The sequence below is a fragment of the Anomaloglossus baeobatrachus genome, chromosome 2 (assembly GCF_048569485.1).
Source record: "Anomaloglossus baeobatrachus isolate aAnoBae1 chromosome 2, aAnoBae1.hap1, whole genome shotgun sequence".
Taxonomy (NCBI): Eukaryota; Metazoa; Chordata; class Amphibia; order Anura; family Aromobatidae; genus Anomaloglossus; species Anomaloglossus baeobatrachus.
This window is the reverse complement of record NC_134354.1, coordinates 134,440,584-134,460,753: the sequence shown is the minus strand read 5'-3', so window position 1 is coordinate 134,460,753 and position 20,170 is coordinate 134,440,584. Positions and strand designations below refer to the sequence as shown.

General features: G+C 48.4%; 1 protein-coding gene across 3 annotated transcripts in view; it reads right to left on the bottom strand.

The window, feature by feature from the left end:
* Positions 1-20,170, bottom strand: part of FKBP6 (FKBP prolyl isomerase family member 6 (inactive)) — a 147,898-nt gene that overhangs the window by 125,751 nt on the left and 1,977 nt on the right. For all 3 annotated transcript variants that reach the window (XM_075333273.1, XM_075333275.1, XM_075333274.1), the window contains exon 2: positions 9,870-9,987. In XM_075333273.1, coding sequence (XP_075189388.1) covers positions 9,870-9,987 — 118 coding nt within the window. The remainder of the gene's footprint in view (positions 1-9,869; positions 9,988-20,170) is intronic.

The window sequence follows — 20,170 nt, the reverse complement described above, 5'->3', positions numbered from 1 at the left end:
GTACGGCTCGTAGATTCCAGAACCGCGTTGATAGCGTAGGTCGCAAACGCAGACATTTGTGAGGTTAGGGTCGACACCTTTGGCACTGCTGGCTGCATGACAGCCTCTACCTGTGCCAACCCAGCTGAAATAGCTTGGAGTGCCCACACGGCCGCGAATGCAGGGGCAAACGACGCGCCGATAGTTTCATAGATAGACTTCAACCAAAGGTCCATCTGTCTGTCGTTGGCGTCTTTAAGTGAAGCGCCATCCTCTACCGCGACTATAGATTTTGCCGCAAGCTTGGCAATAGGGGGATCCACTTTTGGACACTGGGTCCAGCGTTTGATCACGTCAGGGGAAAACGGATAACGTGTATCCCTAGCGCGTCTGGAAAAACGCTTGTATGGCTGAGCGTGGTGTTTCTGGATAGATTCTCTGAAGTCAGAGTGGTCTAAAAAGGCACTCAATTTACGCTTGGGATACAAGAAATGGAATTTCTCCTGCTGTGCAGCAGCTTCCTCTGCTGAGGGAGCTGGGGGAGAAATATCCAACGCACTATTGATGGCCGAAATAAGGTCATTGACCATAGCGTCACCATCAGGGGTATCCAAATTGAGAGTGGTCTCATGGTCCGAAACCTGACCACTTTCCTCAGTCTCATCATAGAGAGACTCATCCCTGTGAGACCCTGAACAATGTGATGATGTGGAGGGTCTGTCTAAGCGAGCTTGCTTGGGCTGGCTGGGGCCGTCATCTGAGTCAGAGCCATCAGCCTGTGATACATGAGAGCCCCTTGAAGTACAGACTCGCTCCAATTGAGGGGGACCAGGGGGCAAGGACACAGCCGTGTCCGGAGCCTGAGTAATTGGCCTGGTTTGCAAGGCCTCAAGGATTTTTGTCATAGTGACAGCCATCTGACCAGCCAAAACTGCAAAATCTGTCCCTGTTACTGGGGCAGGACTTACAGGCGTCTCTGCCTGGGTTACTACTGCCACCTCCGGCTGACGAAGCGTTACAGGCACGGAACATTGCACACAATGGTGGTCAGTGGAGCCTGCCGGTAGATCAGTCCCACAAACAGTACAGACAGTGTACACAGCCCGCGCCTTGGGACCCTTGCGTTTTGTGGAGGACATGTTGCTGTCTCCTCAGCGCAATATGGGGTCTATAGCCAAGAAGCGCCCTACAGTGCAAATATATATACAATATCTATATGGCACCAGAAGAAAGTACACAAATAGAATCACTGTGGCACAAGAGGGGCTTTCAGCCTGCTTACCGCCCGCCTCAGAGCGGGTGTGTGGCCGCCAGACGCCCTGTCTGAGTCTCCCAGAGCCTGCCTGCCTGTCCCCAGCCGGACCGCATGAATAATGGCTGCCGGCGTCCTGTGAGGAAGAGGGGCGGCTCTGGGCGTTCCTAAACGAAGAGCGGGAAAGCGTGCTCTCACTGTGCCTCGTGAGGGGGCTGGAGCATGTAAATCAAGCTCCAGCCCCCGGCGCTGGCCATTGCACAGCGTCTCTCCTCCGCCCTGATTGACAGGGCGGAGGCGGGAACGAAGCGGCGCTAGGCCGCAAAAGCCGGGAAGTAAAGTTAGGAGCGCCGCCGCCGTAAAAGCGCGGTCGGCGCTCTGTCCCCGGCGCCCTGCATGTCGCAGTTGCGCCCCGCCGCAGGAGCGGTCGGCGCTAGTTCCCAAACACATAACCCGTCACCCAGCCATAACTAAGGTGACACAACCCCATTGCTTATGTCCCCGGCGCACTATAACGCCCAGCAAGTCTGGAGCGTTCTGTGCCTGCCGGGGACACCGAGTACCTGACAGATGCAGGGCCATGTCCCTGACTGTACCAATGCTCGACATCCATCAGGTTCGTTCTGGGTCTGTGGATGGAGCCCGGCCTCAGGGCTTTGTGGCCGGAAGGATCCCACTTCCACAGAGCCCTCCAGGGGGATGTGGAAGGAAAAACAGCATGTGGGGCTCCAGCCTCTGTACCAGCAATAGGTACCTCAACCTTTCAAGCACCATCTGGTGAGAAGGGAGCATGCTGGGGGCGCTATATGTGCCCACTTTTCTTCCATCCGAGTAGTTAGCAGCTACTGCTGACTACACACCGTGGAGCTATGCGTGGATGTATGACCTCCTTCACACACAAAGCTAAAACTGGAGAACCCGTGATTCCACGGGGGGTGTATAGCCAGAAGGGGAGGGGCCTTACACTTTTTAGTGTAATACTTTGTGTGGCCTCCGGAGGCAGTAGCTATACACCCAATTGTCTGGGTCTCCCAATAGAGCGCTGAAGAAACACGTGATGATGCTCCGCGGTGCTGGATGTTGATCTCCCCAAGGTCAACCATCCAGCACAGATCGAAGCTCTGCTGTTTCAGATTAAACCCTCCACAGACCGCCCCGCACCGCCCCCCCCCTTCCCCCCACACACACACCCACACACCCCCACACACACACGTCGAACCCTCAATTTCCATACACCACCTTTCATTTAGTATAACATTTTTTTTTTCTTATTTTCTGTTGTCTCACCTTAGGGCAAGTCTTTCTTCCAGTTTAAAAAAAAAAAAAAATACAGTTTATAAAAATGGGCTTTTTAAATAGAGAACCTCTTTAACCTGGTGAAAACCATGTCCTATAAATGTATGGATTCCCCTAAATTTTTTTTTATTCTTTAACCCCTTAACGACCCATGACTTACTGGGTACGTCATGGATCATGTGAGGTTAATCCCCGCCCCCTGCCGTGGGCAGGCGGCGGCGATCCGCGCAAAGATCAGCTGTTTTCCACCCGCGGCCATTAACCCCTTACATCTCGCTGCCAAAATCTGGCAGCGAGATGTATATGCGCACCGCCATGAGAGTGACTTACCCCGCCCCCATCGGAAGTCACGTGACATGATCACGTGGCTTTCGGTGGTTGCCATGGTAGCACAGGGTCATGTGATGACGCCTGTAGCTAACATGAGTCACTTCCTCTCAATGCCGGAGTACAGCCGGAATTGAAAGTAAAGCACCAAATCTGCAGTTCTCAGCTCTGTAGCTGTGATCTGCAGATAGGGCAGAGCGATCGGATTGCTGATCGCTATAGCCCCCTAGGGGGACTAGTAAAATAAAAAAAAAAAAAAGAAGTTAAAAAAAAAGTTTTAAAAAAATTAATAAAAGAAGGGAATTTTGTTACTTACCGTAAATTCCTTTTCTTCTAGCTCTTATTGGGAGACCCAGACGATTGGGTGTATAGCACTGCCTCCGGAGGCCACACAAAGCAATTACACTAAAAAGTGTAAGGCCCCTCCCCTTCTGGCTATACACCCCCAGTGGGATCACTGGCTCACCAGTTTTAGTGCAAAAGCAAGAAGGAGGAAAGCCAATAACTGGTTTAAACAAATTCACTCCGAGTAACATCGGAGAACTGAAAACCGTTCAACATGAACAACATGTGTACCCGCAAACAAACCAAAAATCCCGAAGGACAACAGGGCGGGTGCTGGGTCTCCCAATAAGAGCTAGAAGAAAAGGAATTTACGGTAAGTAACAAAATTCCCTTCTTCTTCGGCGCTCTATTGGGAGACCCAGACGATTGGGACGTCCAAAAGCTGTCCCTGGGTGGGTAAAGAAATACCTCATGTTAGAGCTGCAAGACAACCCTCCCCTACGGGGAGGCAACTGCCGCCTGCAGGACTCTTCTACCTAGGCTGGCGTCCGCCGAAGCATAGGTATGCACCTGATAATGTTTGGTGAAAGTGTGCAGACTCGACCAGGTAGCTGCCTGGCACACCTGTTGAGCCGTAGCCTGGTGTCGTAATGCCCAGGATGCACCCACGGCTCTGGTAGAATGGGCCTTCAGCCCTGACGGAACCGGAAGCCCAGCAGAACGGTAGGCTTCAAGTATTGGTTCTTTGATCCATCGAGCCAGGGTGGCCTTAGAAGCCTGCGACCCTTTGCGCTTACCAGCGACAAGGACAAAGAGTGCATCCGAACGGCGCAAGGGCGCCGTGCGGGAAATGTAGATTCTGAGTGCTCTCACCAGATCTAACAAATGTAAATCCTTCTCATACCGATGAACTGCATGAGGACAAAACGAAGGCAAAGAGATATCCTGATTAAGATGAAAAGAGGATACCACCTTCAGGAGAAACTCCTGAATGGGGCGCAGCACTACCTTGTCCTGGTGGAAGACCAGGAAGGGAGCCTTGGATGACAGCGCTGCTAGCTCAGACACTCTCCGAAGAGACGTGATCGCTACCAGAAAAGCCACTTTCTGTGACAGCCTAGAAAGTGAAACCTCCCTCAGAGGCTCGAAGGGCGGCTTCTGGAGGGCAACTAGTACCCTGTTCAGATCCCATGGATCTAACGGCCGCTTGTACGGGGGTACGATATGGCAAACCCCCTGTAGGAACGTGCGCACCTTAGGAAGGCGTGCCAAACGCCTCTGAAAAAAAAAAACGGATAGCGCCGAGACCTGACCTTTAAGGGAGCCGAGCGACAAACCTTTTTCTAACCCAGATTGCAGGAAAGAAAGGAAGGTAGGCAATGCAAATGGCCAGGGAGACACTCCCTGAGCAGAGCACCAGGATAAGAATATCCTCCACGTTCTGTGGTAGATCTTAGCGGACGTGGGCTTCCTAGCCTGTCTCATGGTGGCAACGACCCCTTGGGACAATCCTGAAGACGCTAGGATCCAGGACTCAATGGCCACACAGTCAGGTTCAGGGCCACAGAATTCCGATGGAAAAACGGCCCTTGGGACAGTAAGTCTGGTCGGTCTGGTAGTGCCCACGGTTGGCCGACCGTGAGCTGCCACAGATCCGGGTACCACGCCCTCCTCGGCCAGTCTGGGGCGACAAGTATGACGCGGCTGCAATCGGATCTGATCTTGCGTAGCACTCTGGGCAAGAGTGCCAGAGGTGGAAACACATAAGGGAGCCGGAACTGCGACCAATCTTGCACTAGGGCGTCTGCCGCCAGCGCTCTTTGATCGCGAGACCGTGCCATGAAGGTTGGGACCTTGTTGTTGTGCCGTGACGCCATTAGATCGACGTCCGGCACCCCCCAGCGGTGACAGATTTCCTGAAACACGTCTGGGTGAAGGGACCATTCCCCTGCGTCCATGCCCTGGCGACTGAGGAAGTCTGCTTCCCAGTTTTCTACGCCGGGGATGTGAACTGCGGATATGGTGGAGGCTGTGGCTTCCACCCACCTCAGAATCCGCTGGACTTCCTGGAAGGCTTGCCGACTGCGTGTCCCCCCTTGGTGGTTGATGTATGCCACCGCTGTGGAGTTGTCCGACTGAATTCGGATCTGCCTTCCTTCCAGCCACTGCTGGAAGGCTAGTAGGGCAAGATACACTGCTCTGATTTCCAGAACATTGATCTGAAGGGTGGACTCCTGCTGGGTCCACATACCCTGAGCCCTGTGGTGGAGAAATACTGCTCCCCACCCTGACAGACTCGCGTCTGTCGTGACCACCGCCCAGGATGGGGGTAGGAAGGATCTTCCCTGCGATAATGAGGTGGGAAGAAGCCACCACTGCAGAGAGTCCTTGGCCGTCTGGGAAAGGGAGACTTTCCTGTCCAGGGATGTTGACTTCCCGTCCCATTGGCGGAGAATGTCCCATTGAAGTGGGCGCAGATGAAACTGCGCAAACGGAACCGCTTCCATTGCCGCCACCATCTTCCCGAGGAAGTGCATGGGGCGTCTTAAGGAGTGCGACTGACTTTGAAGGAGAGCCTGCACCCCAGTCTGCAGTGACCTCTGCTTGTCCAGCGGAAGCTTCACTATCGCTGAGAGAGTATGAAACTCCATGCCAAGATACGTTAGTGATTGGGTCGGTGACAGATTTGACTTTGAGAAGTTGATGATCCACCCGAACGTCTGGAGAGTCTCCAGTGCAACAGTCAAGCTGAGTTGGCATGCCTCTTGAGAGGGTGCCTTGATCAGTAGATCGTCCAAGTAAGGGATCACAGAGTGTCCCTGAGAGTGCAAGACTGCTACCACTGCCGCCATGATCTTGGTGAACACCCGTGGGGCTGTCGCTAGACCAAATGGCAGAGCTACGAACTGAAGATGGTCGTCTCTTATCACGAAGCGTAGAAAGCGTTGGTGCTCTGTAGCAATCGGCACGTGGAGATAAGCATCCTTGATGTCTATTGATGCTAGGAAATCTCCTTGAGACATTGAGGCAATGACTGAGCGGAGGGATTCCATCCGGAACCGCCTGGCGTTGACATGCTTGTTGAGCAGTTTTAGGTCCAGAACAGGACGGAATGAGCCGTCCTTTTTTGGCACCACAAAGAGATTGGAGTAAAAACCTAGACCTCGTTCCTGAATAGGAACAGGGACCACCACTCCTTCTGCTCTTAGAGAATTCACCGCCTGCAGAAGGGCATCTGCTCGGTCGGGATGTGGGGAAGTTCTGAAGAACCGAGGCGGAGGACGAGAACTGAACTCTATCCTGTACCCGTGAGACAAAACGTCTGTTACCCACCGGTCTTTGACCTGTGGCAGCCAAATGTCGCAAAAGCGGGAGAGCCTGCCACCGACCGAGGATGCGGAGGGAGGCGGCCGAAAGTCATGAGGCAGCCGCCTTGGAAGCGGTACCTCCGGTTGCTTTCTTGGGGCGTGAGTGAGCCCGCCATGAATCAGAGCTCCTTTGCTCTTTCTGAGTCCCTTTGGACGAGGAGAATTGGGGCTTGCCCGAGCCTCGAAAGGACCGAAACTTTGACTGCCACTTCCTCTGTTGAGGTTTGCTGGATCTGGGCTGGGGTAAGGAAGAGTCCTTACCTTTGGACTGTTTGATGATTTCCGCCAATTGCTCACCAAACAGTCTGTCTCCAGATAATGGCAAGCTGGTTAAACATTTTTTAGAAGCAGAATCTGCTTTCCATTCCTTTAACCACAAGGCTCTGCGCAAAACTACAGAGTTGGCAGAAGCCATTGAGGTACGGCTCGTAGAGTCCAGTACCGCATTGATAGCGTAGGTCGCAAACGCAGACATTTGCGTAGTTAGGGACGCCACTTGCGGCACTGCTGGACGTATGAGAGAGTCCACCTGTGCCAGACCAGCTGAAATAGCTTGGAGCGCCCACACGGCCGCGAATGCTGGAGCAAACGACGCGCCGATAGCTTCATAGACAGATTTCAACCAAGGTCCATCTGTCTGTCATTGGCATCTTTAAGTGAAGCCCCATCCTCCACTGCAACTATGGATCTAGCTGCAAGCCTGGATATTGGAGGGTCCACTTTTGGACACTGGGTCCAGCGTTTGACCACGTCAGGGGGAAAAGGATACCGTGTATCCTTAAGGCGTTTAGAAAAACGCTTGTCCGGATAAGTATTATGTTTCTGGATGGATTCTCTGAAGTCAGAGTGGTCCAGAAAAGTACTCAATTTACGCTTGGGATACAGGAAATGGAATTTCTCCTGCTGTGCAGCTGCCTCCTCTGCAGAAGGGGCTGGGGGAGAAATATCCAACAGCCTATTGATGGCCGCTATAAGGTCATTTACCATGGCGTCACCATCTGGCGTATCCAAATTGAGTGCGGCGTCAGGACAAGACTCCTGATCACCCACCTCTGAACCCTCATATAGGGACCCTTCTCGCTGAGACCCTGATCCACGTGATGACGTGGAGGGTCTCTCCCAGCGAGCTCGCTTAGGCGGGCTGGGACTGTCATCGGAGTCAGAGCCCTCAGCCTGTGATGCCTGGGACCCCCTTGAAGTACGGATTAGTTCCAACTGAGGGGGACCGGGGAACATAGACACAGCAGTGTCTATGGTCTAAGCAACTGGCCTGGACTGCAAGGTTTCCAGGATTTTTGTCATGGTCACAGACATTTTATCAGAAAAGACTGCAAATTCTGTCCCCGTCACCGGGGCAGGGTTCACAGGCGTCTCTGCCTGGGCTACCACCACAGTAGGCTCTGGCTGACGAAGTGCCACTGGGACTGAACATTGCACACAATGAGAGTCGTTGGAGCCTGCTGGTAGCTTACAGTGCAGTATTAAATATATCTAGACACAGCAGTGTCTATGTACAGTGACAAATATAACACTGTGGCACTAGAGGGGCTGCATGTATGTGCTGCTTACCGCCCGCTGAGTGCGGGTGTGTGGTCGCCAGAACCCCCTAGCCTGGGTCCCCCAGAGCCTGCGTGTGTTCTCCAGCCAGACTGCATGTGTATAATGGCTGCCGGCGTCCTGGGGAGCTGCAAGCCTGGGGGCGGGCCTAGGGCGTGCACAGAGAAAAAGCGCGAAGCCTGTGTCTACTGTGCTCAGTGAGAGGGCTGGAGCATGTAAATCGTGCCCCAGCCCTCGGCGCTGCTGATTGAATAACGTCTCTCCCCTACCCTGATTGACAGGGTGGGGGCGTTAACGAAGCGGAGCTAGGCCGCAGAAAGCCGGGGACTAAAGTTAGAAGCGCCGCCGCCGTAAAAGCGCGGTCGGCGCGACCCCGGCGCACTACAAGTCGCAGCTGCGCCGCCGCTCCAGGGGCGGTCGGCGCGGCGATCCACACACATAAAGTCCCCCAGTAATCTGCGGGGACTATAAGCCCAGCGCACAGCGCTACAGTCCCCGGCGCACTAGCACACCCAGCAAGCCTGGAGTGTGCGTGGCCTGCCATACGGGGACACAGAGTACCTGAAAGTTGCAGGGCCTTGTCCCTGAACGGCACTCCCGCTCCACATCCAGCAGGTTCTATGGGTCTGTGGATGGAGCCCGGCCTCAGGGCTTGGTGGCCGGTAAGATCCCACTTCCTCAGAGCCCCTCAGGGGGATGGGGAAGGAAAACAGCATGTGGGCTCCAGCCTCCGTACCCGCAATGGGTACCTCAACCTTACAAACCACAAGTGGGGTAAGAAGGGAGCATGCTGGGGGCCCTAGTATGGGCCCTCTTTTCTTCCATCCGATATAGTCAGCAGCTACTGCTGACTAAACAGTGGAGCTATGCGTGGATGTCTGACCTCCTTCGCACAAAGCAGAAAACTGGTGAGCCAGTGATCCCACTGGGGGTGTATAGCCAGAAGGGGAGGGGCCTTACACTTTTTAGTGTAATTGCTTTGTGTGGCCTCCGGAGGCAGTGCTATACACCCAATCGTCTGGGTCTCCCAATAGAGCGCCGAAGAAAAACCTAAAAGTTCAAATCACCCCCATTTCACCCCATTAAAAATTAAAGGGTTAAAAAAATAAAAAATATACACATATTTGTTATCGCCGCGTTTAAAAATGCCCGATCTATCAAAATATAAAATCAATTAATCTGATCAGTAAATTTTGCACAAAATACAATAACAGGCGATCAAAACGTAGCATCTGCGCAAAAATGGTACCGTTAAAAAAACGTCACCTCGAGATGCAAAAACAAAACGGAAAAACACAAAATGCCTGGGGGCTGAAGGGGTTAAACAGAGTGGGAGTGACTGAACCCACGCTGGCGCCGCCCCCGTAACTGAAATGGAACGCTGCCGAAGTTACTCTCCTCCCAGAGGGGGGGTGGTGGGGGGTGGTTCATTGTGCAGATGCCGGGCAGGTTACAAATAATAATGACCTGCAATTTAACCCAATATCTGCAAGTTAATAGCATTTCTACATGTGACAGGTTCTCTTCAATGAAGGAGACAGTCATTTTGTGTTTTGTCTGACCTCACTTTCCACAACGTTCCCTTTTTCTTGTGGGCACAAAAACATGGTTGACTATACGCGGACAATGCGTAAATGAGATCAAAGACCACAAAGAGCATGTCTGCATCATTAAAGTGAAAGGCCCCATCGCTGCATCCTCCTGACTCCCATGTTTCAGGGCTCCAGACAGAAACCTCAACAGAGCCACTTACACGTGGCTACAACGTGATGTGAACCCGGCCTTTCTGATATTGCCTCACTTACAAATCACTGTGGCATCTGGAGGAACTTTCTCTCCACTTCCGGCTCGGATCGTCTCTTTTAAAACTCCTCTGTCTCCTGTTATATCTTGCATGTTCTGTGCCAGTTTTTCAAACACAGACTAGAAAGAAGACATAGGACAAAATAAATGATTATGGGGTGCAACTACTTTACAGGACCAAGAACAAAGGAATCCAAGTTCTCTTAAATAAGCAAACTCAGGTGTCCTGACACATATCTTAGGCCTCGCTCCCACTTGCATTTAACACGGACGAGTGAAAACTGATAAGACATCGGAAAGCACTTGCACCAGTGTTAAACAATGAGGCAGTGTCCGAACCGGCATCAGAAAAAGAATGCTGCATTTGGTAGAGTATCGCATCACATCCACCTATACATGTCTATGGGTGTGTGTGAAGCAATAAGGTTCCAAAGGTTTTGAGAGAGGTCACTGATTTTACCCATGAGATGTTTCTTGTGTGACACTTTGGTAACAAGACACCTTTTTAGGGCTAGGACAAACGGCGAGTAAAACGGACTCAGTGGAATGCGATAGAAAAAAAATTGCATTCCACCTGGACCCATGTTACTCTATGGGACCGTTCCCATCTGCGATTATATTCTCAGTCCTAATCGGACCGAGACAACAGTTGCAGCATGCTGCAGGTGGAATTCCGATCCATTTTAACTCGCGCCTATATAACTATGGGTGCGAGTCAAACATCGCATTGCACTCAGATGACACAGGAGTGCAGTGCGATAATCGCATCAGCTGGCAATGGCAGAGATAGGGAGATTAATCCCTCTTTCTCCTCCGCAGCTGTGATCCGATCGCAGGATCAGATCACAGTGGCATGACACTCGGCTTACACTTAGAGCGCAGAAGGAGCCGAGATTCGCATCGGATGCCATACGCTCGTGTGGTCCTACCCTTATAGGGCATCAGGTGAACCAGCTGATATTATTTACCAAGTGGCAGGATTGCTTTTTAATTACTGATAGATTTCAGCTGGTGGCATGACTTTACATGGCTTTTTGCAACTCTCTTCATACATTCAAAACTTTTTCCCTGTCTTATTTCTCATTATTACACAATTTCTGGGCATCTATGGTTTGATTTTTTTTTGCCTGTGTAGATTGGATAGGTTGTTACCAACATCTGATGAGAAAGTTATGTCAATAGCAGCTGTAGAAATATATTTACTTAAATATTGAACACGTCACTTAATTTTTATTTCACTCACTGTTTTTCAGGACATAATGTTCATCACTATCCTGCGTTTTGCAGGGAAGTAATGTCATTAGGACAGGAAGAGGAAGCGGAGCAGAGAGTAAACACACACATATCACACTCGCACACAGACACAGACATATAGAATGCACATAGAAATCAAACGTACATATTAAAAAAAAAAAAAAAAAAAAAAAAAAAAAAAAAGGGAAAAAAAAACCCTGTGGGCTCCGCCGTATTTTTACCATCCAGCCAAGGTAAGTACACTGCGGCGGTCTGGTATTCTCAGGCTGGCGAGGGCCATGGTTAATTTCCCCCCCCCCTCGCAACCAAGAATATCAGTCCGCCGCTGCCCCAAGAATGTCGCATCCATTATGCGACAGTCCCGGCGTGTTATCGGCTCTTTCCGATTGCCGTGATGTGGTGGCAATCGGGGCAATAACGAGTTAGTGGCAGCGCTAATTCCTAGCTTAATCATGGCAGCGTTTATGAGACAGCTTCCATGATTAACCTGTAAGTAAAGTGAACACACACACACACACACACCGAAAAATCCTTTATTTCAAATAAAATAACAAAAAAGCACGACGCTTGCAGACTTATCCAGCCGCGTCTGAGACATAGTACTCAATGCAGCCTCGTAACGAGACTGCAGGGGTAACTACAGGTCATTTCTCACAGTCGTTAATCTGAACACATTACCGCTCGTGAGAACTGCAGTGTGTCCTCACAGGGTCTCTATTGATTATCTATCGATTATCTATCCATCCATCTATCTATCCATTAACTATTTACCGTATTTTTTGCATTAAAAGACGCACTTTTGTTCCCCCAAATTTTCTTTGGGGGGGGGGGGGGCGGGGGTAGTAGGGAGAGCGTCTTAGAATCCGAATATACGGATTATATACTGCAGGGCCCAGGGGAGGTGGTGGCAGCTCTGGAGTGCTGCTGGCAGCTGAGGCAGGCTGGCGGAGGCAGCGGGAGATCTCCTGTTCCTGCTCCTGCTCATATAATATGCACTGTCGCTGTCCATCACCGTGGTGCTGAAACCGCACCACGGTGATGGGCTGGGAGAGTGGCGCATATTATATGTGCCTGTGCCCCCTTTGATGGCACAAGGGGCCCCCCCCATGTTAGATATGGCCCCCATGCTGCTGCCCATCCTAAAATAAATAAGCTTTACTTACCGCCTCCAGCGCTGATTTCCCAGTCTCCCTACTGCCGCTGTGATTAGGCACGCAGAGATAATGTAACTCTCCTGTGCCGATCACATGACCGGCACCGAGAAGCAGGAAGTGCAGGAGCTCAGCAGCACGGAGGGAGACACAGGGGAGGACAGCACTAGAGAAGGTAAAGAGTTTTTTATTTTACTATGGGCAGCAGCATGGGAGCCATATCAATCACAGGGGGACGTGTACCATCCATAGGGGGCCATGGGCAGCACAGGGGGATGTGTGCCATCCATAGGGGGCCTTGGGCAGCACAGGGGGACGTGTGCCATCCATAGGGGGCCTTGGGCAGCACAGGGGGACGTGTGCCATCCATAGGGGGCCATGGGCAGCACAGGGGGACGTGTGCCATCCATAGGGGGCCATGGGCAGCACAGGGAGACGTGTGCCATCCATAGGGGGCCATGGGCAGCACAGGGGGACATGTGCCATCCATAGGAGACCTGTGCCAGCTGTAGAGGGACGTGTGCCAGTACAGAGGGACATGTGCCAGCACAGGGGGATGTGTGCCATCAATAGGAGACGTGTGCTAGCACAAGGGGGCTATATTCAATATTAGGGGGCTATATCCAGATTAAGGGGGCTAATTTTAGGATGGCGGGGCTATGAGGGACATATACCCTATATGATTTGTTAGACGGACACTGGCATTATAAGACGGACCCCATTTAACATTAAAAAAACATTTTTTCTCTTTTCCTTCACCAAATTTGGGGTGCGTCTTATAATCAGGTGCGTCTTATAAAGCGAAAAACACGTTCTGTCTATCTATTCATCTATCCAATTTTCTATCTTTCCATAATCTATCCATCTATCCATTATCTATATTATTTATTGCTGTTAAAGCATTAAAAAAAAACGCAGGGAACAACCTCCAAAAAAACACCACAAAACAAGGTAAAAACGTTTTTTTTTTTAACGCAGGTGCGCTAATCCTTCACTCAAGAAATTTCTTAAGAAATTTCTTGAGAAAAATCCTTTTTCTAGGGCGCACATAGCCTAATAGTCACACTGGGCACAACAACTTGCCTCTTAGTACTTAGGCACTTGTTTTGTTAACCCCATTCACAACTCACCGATTTTGCACTTTCCTTTTTTTTCGCCACCCTTCTTCTGAGAGCAGTAACTTTTTTTATTTTTCTGGCAATATAGCCATATGACTGCTTGTTTTTCGCGGAAAGAGTTGTACTTTTAAATGAAACCATGAGATTTACCATATAAAGTACTGGAAAACTGCAAAAAAATTCCAAATACGAAAAAAGTGCGATTGCACGATTGTTTGAGATTTTCTTTTTTCACTGTGTTCACTATATGGTAAAATTGATATGTCAGTGTGATGCTACAGGTCGGTGCGAGTTCGTAGATACCAAACATGTATAGGTTTAGTTTTATCCAAGGGGTTAAAAAAAAGAAAGAAAAATCAGACGTTTGTCCAAAAAAAGACGCACGTTTTGCGGGACCAATAGCGGTCTCATATTATGGCATCTATGGCTCAGTAACTGCTTATTTTTTGCATCTCGAGGTGACGTTTTTAATTATACCAATTTTGCGCAGATGCTATGTTTTGATCACCTGTTATTGCATTTTGCGCAAAATTTGCAGAGACCAAAAAACAAATTTTGGAGTTTGGAATTTTTTTGCTGCTATGCAGTCTACCGATCAGATTAACTGATTTTATATTTTGATAGATCGGGCATTTCTGAACGTGGCGATACCAAACGTGTGTATATTTTTTTTAACCCTTTCATTTTCAATGGGGTGAAAGGGCGGTGATTTGAACCTTTAGTTTGTTTAAAACTTTTTTTTTTTTTTACTAGTCCCTCTAGGAGACTATAAGGATCAGTAGTCTGATCGCTCATTTGTTTTCTCTGGACCGCTCAGATCGGAAGAAATGCTCATCTGTAACCTGCAGTACTTGGCTGCTTCTTACAGGACCTGAGTCATGTGAGCTACAGAAGTCATCACATGACCCGGTGCTACAATGAAAACCATCAGATCCACATGATCACATCACATGACGTCCGGTGGCGTCCGGTGAGCAAAGCTTTAGCGCGATCGTCATTAAAATGGGGCTCTCACATTTTGACAGCACCATTTAAATGGTTAACAGGTACGGGTGGATAGCGATTCTATGCGTGCCTGCAAGGCACACATGTGAGCTCTACAAATCAGCTGACATGTGCGTGGATCCCCACCAGCAGCAGCTGGTGGGGATTAACACTATGACCGCTAGGACGTAACTTTACTGCCCGTGGTCGTTAAGCAGTTAAAGGGAACCCGTTAGGTACCCAGTGCACCCAGAACCACGAGCAGTTCTGGGTGCATATCTAGAACCCCTGCCTAACTGTCCCAGCATACAGTAGCATACATAAGGAGCACTTGACGAAGTGTGGACGACTTCAGATTATGGGCAGTGAGGGTCTTTGAAGCCAGGTACACATACACTCAGTGTCAAAAGAGCTTACCGCTAACCGGTACAAAGCCACACGCATTCTTGCGGCTTTGTATTGCGTTGCCATGATGCAGGTTTTGTAAAGCAGGTTAGCACGCCCACAGGGGCATGCTAAGATGCTTATTGAGCAGCCAAACCATTGAACTAACGCCCCTGCGACTAGTCACTGCCATCATTAAGTATCTCATAGACTATCTTTAGAAATACTTTACTTTAGTTAGGCAGGGATTATAGATATGCAACCAGAACTGTTCGTGGTTCTGGGTGCACAGGCTTCCCGCAATGGAGAACACTCTTTTGGCCTCTGCCAGGTAAATGGGGCTGTATGAACAGAGGGTTTTTTTTGGGGGTACACACCAAATACAGTGTGCATAAACTCTTTACAGCACACCAATAATCACAAGCACATAGGGTACGTGTTAAAGGGGATGTCCCAATTAGGACATTAGCATTCCAGAGATGTGACCTGCACGGTCTGTCCATCACCCACGCTGTCAGGAATGGAGTGAGGCTGCTTTCACACATCCGGTAGGTGCAGAGCCGGCCAGTCCGGCTCTAAAACCTATGCAACGGATGCGGCGAAAAAGCCGCATCCTTTGCATAAGTTTTTTTAAATGCGGCCCGTCCGGTTTTTGACGCTTGCGCTCTCTGTTTGGTTGTAGTTATGCTACAAATGTCTGGTGGCTGGTCACCACCATGCTATGCACGCCTGATCTTGGTTTGCAATATATTCCTCCTGTTGGTAGCTGTACACATTCAGTTGCCTCACCCTTTCCACAGGCATTGCTAATTAAGCACCATACTTGGATCTGGTCCGCCTTTATCAATGGTTGCTGTCTGGCACTGGGAGGGTCAGTTCTGATATAGTCTTGGTATGTGTAGAGCTTGCTCCACATGCTGGGACCTGGGCTGGCCTCTATCCACAATTGCCTCTTTTGCAACATAGAAGCGGTTATATATCCAGGTTACAGGTATGTGTGCTCCATTATGGTTCTGCTTTTAACTTTATCTAGGAGGCCGCATGGCACATTAAATACAGAATATAGAGTAGGACCCACCTATTGAGATTTGCCGTGACGTTGGCAGGGGTGGCTCAAAGAATTGATCAATTATTTGCTAAAAATCTCATTTATATTACAGTACAGTTGGAATAAATCTGTGAATTTGCAATTTTTATATGATGCATGCCATTTTCAGATCGTGCTGGTTCCCCTCTCTCATGCTACTGAGCATGCGCAGTGGCAAAAACCGCATGCGGCGGCCGGGCTGATTAAATTGGTGATGAGGGAATTTGTTTGTGTTTTTTATTTCTAATAAATGATTTTTTCGGGGGTGTGTGTGTTTATTTACTGTAATTTACAGATTAATCATGGAAGGTTTCTTGGGGAGACGCCTGACATGATTAATCTAGGACTTATTGTCAGCTATGGGCTGCCAATAACTCCTTATTACCCCGATTTGCCAACGCACCAGGGCAAATCGGGAAGAGCCGGGTACAGTCCCAGAACTGTCGCATATAATGTATGCGGCAATTCTGGGCGGCTGCTGACTGATATTGTTAGGCTGGGGGGCTCCCCATAACGTGGCGCTCCCCATCCTGAGAATACCAGCCTTCAGCCGTATGGCTTTATCTGACTGGTATTAAAATTGGGGGGACCGCACGCCGGTTTTTTAAATTATTTAATTATTTATTTCACTGCACAGTATAGACCCGCCCACCGGCTGAGGTGATTGGGTGCAGTGAGACACCTGTCACTCAGTGTGGGGGCGTGTCTCACTGCAACCAATCATAGGCGCCTGTGGGCGGGGAAAGCAGGGAATACGAAATTGTTTAATGAGCGGTCGGCTTTTTCAAAATAGTAAAAGCCGACGCAGCAGTGTGAATGCCGTGCAGCGCCGCGCCGGGGATCGGTGACTATGAGATAGGAGGGGAAAATGACCGACAGACTTTCAGAGAGGGACAGAGATAGTGACGGACCGACAGAGAGAGAATAGAGACCGAGAGGGAGAGACCGACTGACAGAGAATAGTGATTGACAGATATTGTGACACATCACTTGTTTCGAGTGTTTGACTAGCTAGGTCGTTCTGCAGGTCCGGATCGCTGTTGCGTCGTTGGCCAGGTTTGCCTGTTTGACAGCTCACCAGAGACTCACCAGAGACTTTGTAGCGATCCCGGCCAGGTTGAGATCGCTGGTGGGATCGCTGAAAGTCTCAGTGTGTAAAGGGGCCTTTAGATGTTCTTTTACTAATTTTGTTAATTGTGTATCTTTTTTTTTTTAACTAATTTTTTATCTTATCTTTCTGATCAGTCACATTTTGACAGAGCTATTATATATTTCTACTTGACTATTTTAATCTGTTTTTAATCTGTTTTTAACCTGGTTTTAATCTTAGTTATCTTTTGCTTTTCCTTTATAGATTAATATCATATACACATGTATATGTGTGCAATTATGAATCATCTTTTATACAGTTTTTCCGGTGTTTTTCAATTCAAGATGGAAACAACTTGCTTCGGATCCTGTGATTATTTTACAACTACTAAAGCATCTGACTTGCTAGTGTATCAGTCATTCTCATGTATGTTTGAGAGATTGAAAAACAATTAAAAAAACTATGTAAATTCACTCCACATAGTATTTATTGCACTTATGTTTGTTTTACTTATTTATTTTCTCACCAATATATGGATATATCCACTTATACATAATTATTTATATATTAATATTACTCCTTACATGTTATATATATATATATATATATATATATATATATATATATATATCATCAATGAATCATCTTTTCACTTTTCATATCACATACACATTTCATACTATCATACTTTTAGCACATACATTTTTGTAATTTTTTATAATAATTCATTACTAATATTTCACTCCTATTGGATATCTGCTGATTTATTTATTTTTTAAAAATGTGCAAAAAAATACAACTTTTCTCACCTTATATTAATACACAGATTTTGTAATATTAATCTAATGAATTTTTATGAATTTACTTATTATAGCTACTATTTTTATCTATATATGGATGCACATATATACCCTGTATATATAGATATACTAATTTATATTTTTTTAATTAATTGGAATTATTGCTCATTATTTAATAGTGATCTGGTGCTATAATGAATATATCTGTTGAATATGATCATCTGAAGTTGAACTCTATTGAATACTATGACATTTATGAAAAATACTGTTTAAATTGCCCACACTTACTTCGTGACATGTGATAAGCTCTATACGTTGATTTCTTTACTCTTCATGTCTCAGATTAGAGCGCATGCGTTGTCTCTTGACAGTGTGCTATCGGGGGGGGGGGGCGTATCTTTATTGTCGCGGTGGACTGGAGTCTTTCCCTCCCGCGTCATACGAGTCACGTGGTTTGACCACGTGGGGCCGTGACTCATAGGGGATGGTCTCTGTTACTCCGTGGCGATGACACGCTTCTCCGTCCGCACCCTGCATCGGTATGCACAGCGCATGCACAATTAATAAGATCTGATTGGCTATGACCCTGTTTTTATGGGCTTACCCTGCCGGTATGACGCCACGCCCCCCTGACGAAGGCTTGCGCCTAAACATGCGTAGGTGGGATCTGGCGCCATTCCAGCGGTGAGTAAAGTGGTCTGAGGTTTATTTATTTGCAATTTATTTGTGCTATCTTGGCTTTTTCACCTGTCACGGGGTCTTAACCCTGACTTATATGTTTATCTTACTGTGACTGGGTGATATTCCTTGTAGGCTTCAGGCTCTGTGCGCACTGGGAAATGAAATTTCCTTGAGAAAATTCCACATGCTCTCAAAGATTACCACACCCGCGGTAAAAAACCGCGGGAAACCGCACCCGAAAACCGCATGCGGTTTGCCGTGGTATTATTCGCGGTATTGCCGCGTGTGGGTTGGGATGTGCTTTATTGCATTCAATGCAATAAAGCACATTGAGAAAAAAAAAAGTCATTTAATTCTGAGATAGTAGATAGACAGAAGAATAGATAGAGGGATAGATAGACAGACAGACAGACAGACAGAGGGATAGATAGATAGATAGATAGATAGAGGACAGATCGCTGTATTTCCCACGGTCGGCAGTGAGTTCACATTACCGGCCGTGGGAAATGACCGGTAATTACCTCTGCTGTCTGCTGCATTCATTCAGCGCTGTGTCTATGACACATCGCGGCTGGATGTCAGCAGTGCAGGACCTGTGGATTACGCCGGAGCGGTGGATTACGCCGGAGCTTTGGTACGGGAGGGGTTAATAAAATGGTGAACGAGGCTTGTTTGTTTTATTTAAAATAAAGGATTTTTCGGTGTCTGTGTTTTTTTCACTTTACTTACGGGTTGATCATGTCAGCTGTCACATAGACGCTGCCATGATCAAGCCTGGGGTTAATGGCGGTGGTCCCCCACCATCATTAACCCCTTGTATTACCTTGCTACGACTGCTACACGGTGGCAAGAAGAGCCGAGGATACGCCGGTAGTGCCGCATAATGCATGCGACAGTGCCGGGGCAGCTGCGGCTGATATTCTCGGCTGCGGGAGGGGGAGTGAGGCGGGGGACATTACCCCTGCCCCTCTCCCTCCCCAGCCTGAGAATACCGGGCCGCCGCTGTGTGCTTACCTCGGCTGGAAGGTGAATATGCAGCGGAGCCCACGTTCTTTGTTTTCTATATTTCCGTTTTCTTTCTATGTGTGTTCTATGTGTCTATGTGTTCTATGTCTGTGTGTGTGTGATCTGTGTGTGTTTACTCTCTGCACGGCTTCCTCTTCCTGTAATGACATCACTTCCCTGCAAACCGCAGACAAGCGATGTACATTACCGGAGGTAAACCGCGAAATACCGCAGGGAATAACGCAGGAAAACGCAGTGAACCGCACAGAATTTGCTGCCTGCGTTATTCCCTGCGGGATTTCATGATTAACATTGAGTCAATGGAGTGAAATCCCGCAGCGATGTGCGGAAAAGAAGTGACATGCACTTGTTTTTGCTGCGGGATTCCCGCAGCAAAACATGCAGCTGTCAAATTCCGCCCAGTGCGCACAGGATTTTTTTTTCTCCATAGGATTTGCTGGTGATTCACTGCAGAGATGTTATGAACATTTTCTGCAGCGAAACATGCAGCAAATCCGCGGCAAAAACTAGTAAGTGCGCACATAGCCTTATGCATGTTATTACGTTCTTTTTAAATCAGACATTTTCTCTCCTCTGCTCTGGTACGCCATCTTGTGCACTTTACCTGTTACTACACCTCATCTTGCCTTAAAAAAATTTCACAATAAAGATTACTACTTTTATATTTTGTTTGATTCTTTTTTGTGTGAATTGGTTTTTACTTGGTAATTTTCAGAGATCTTAGAGAA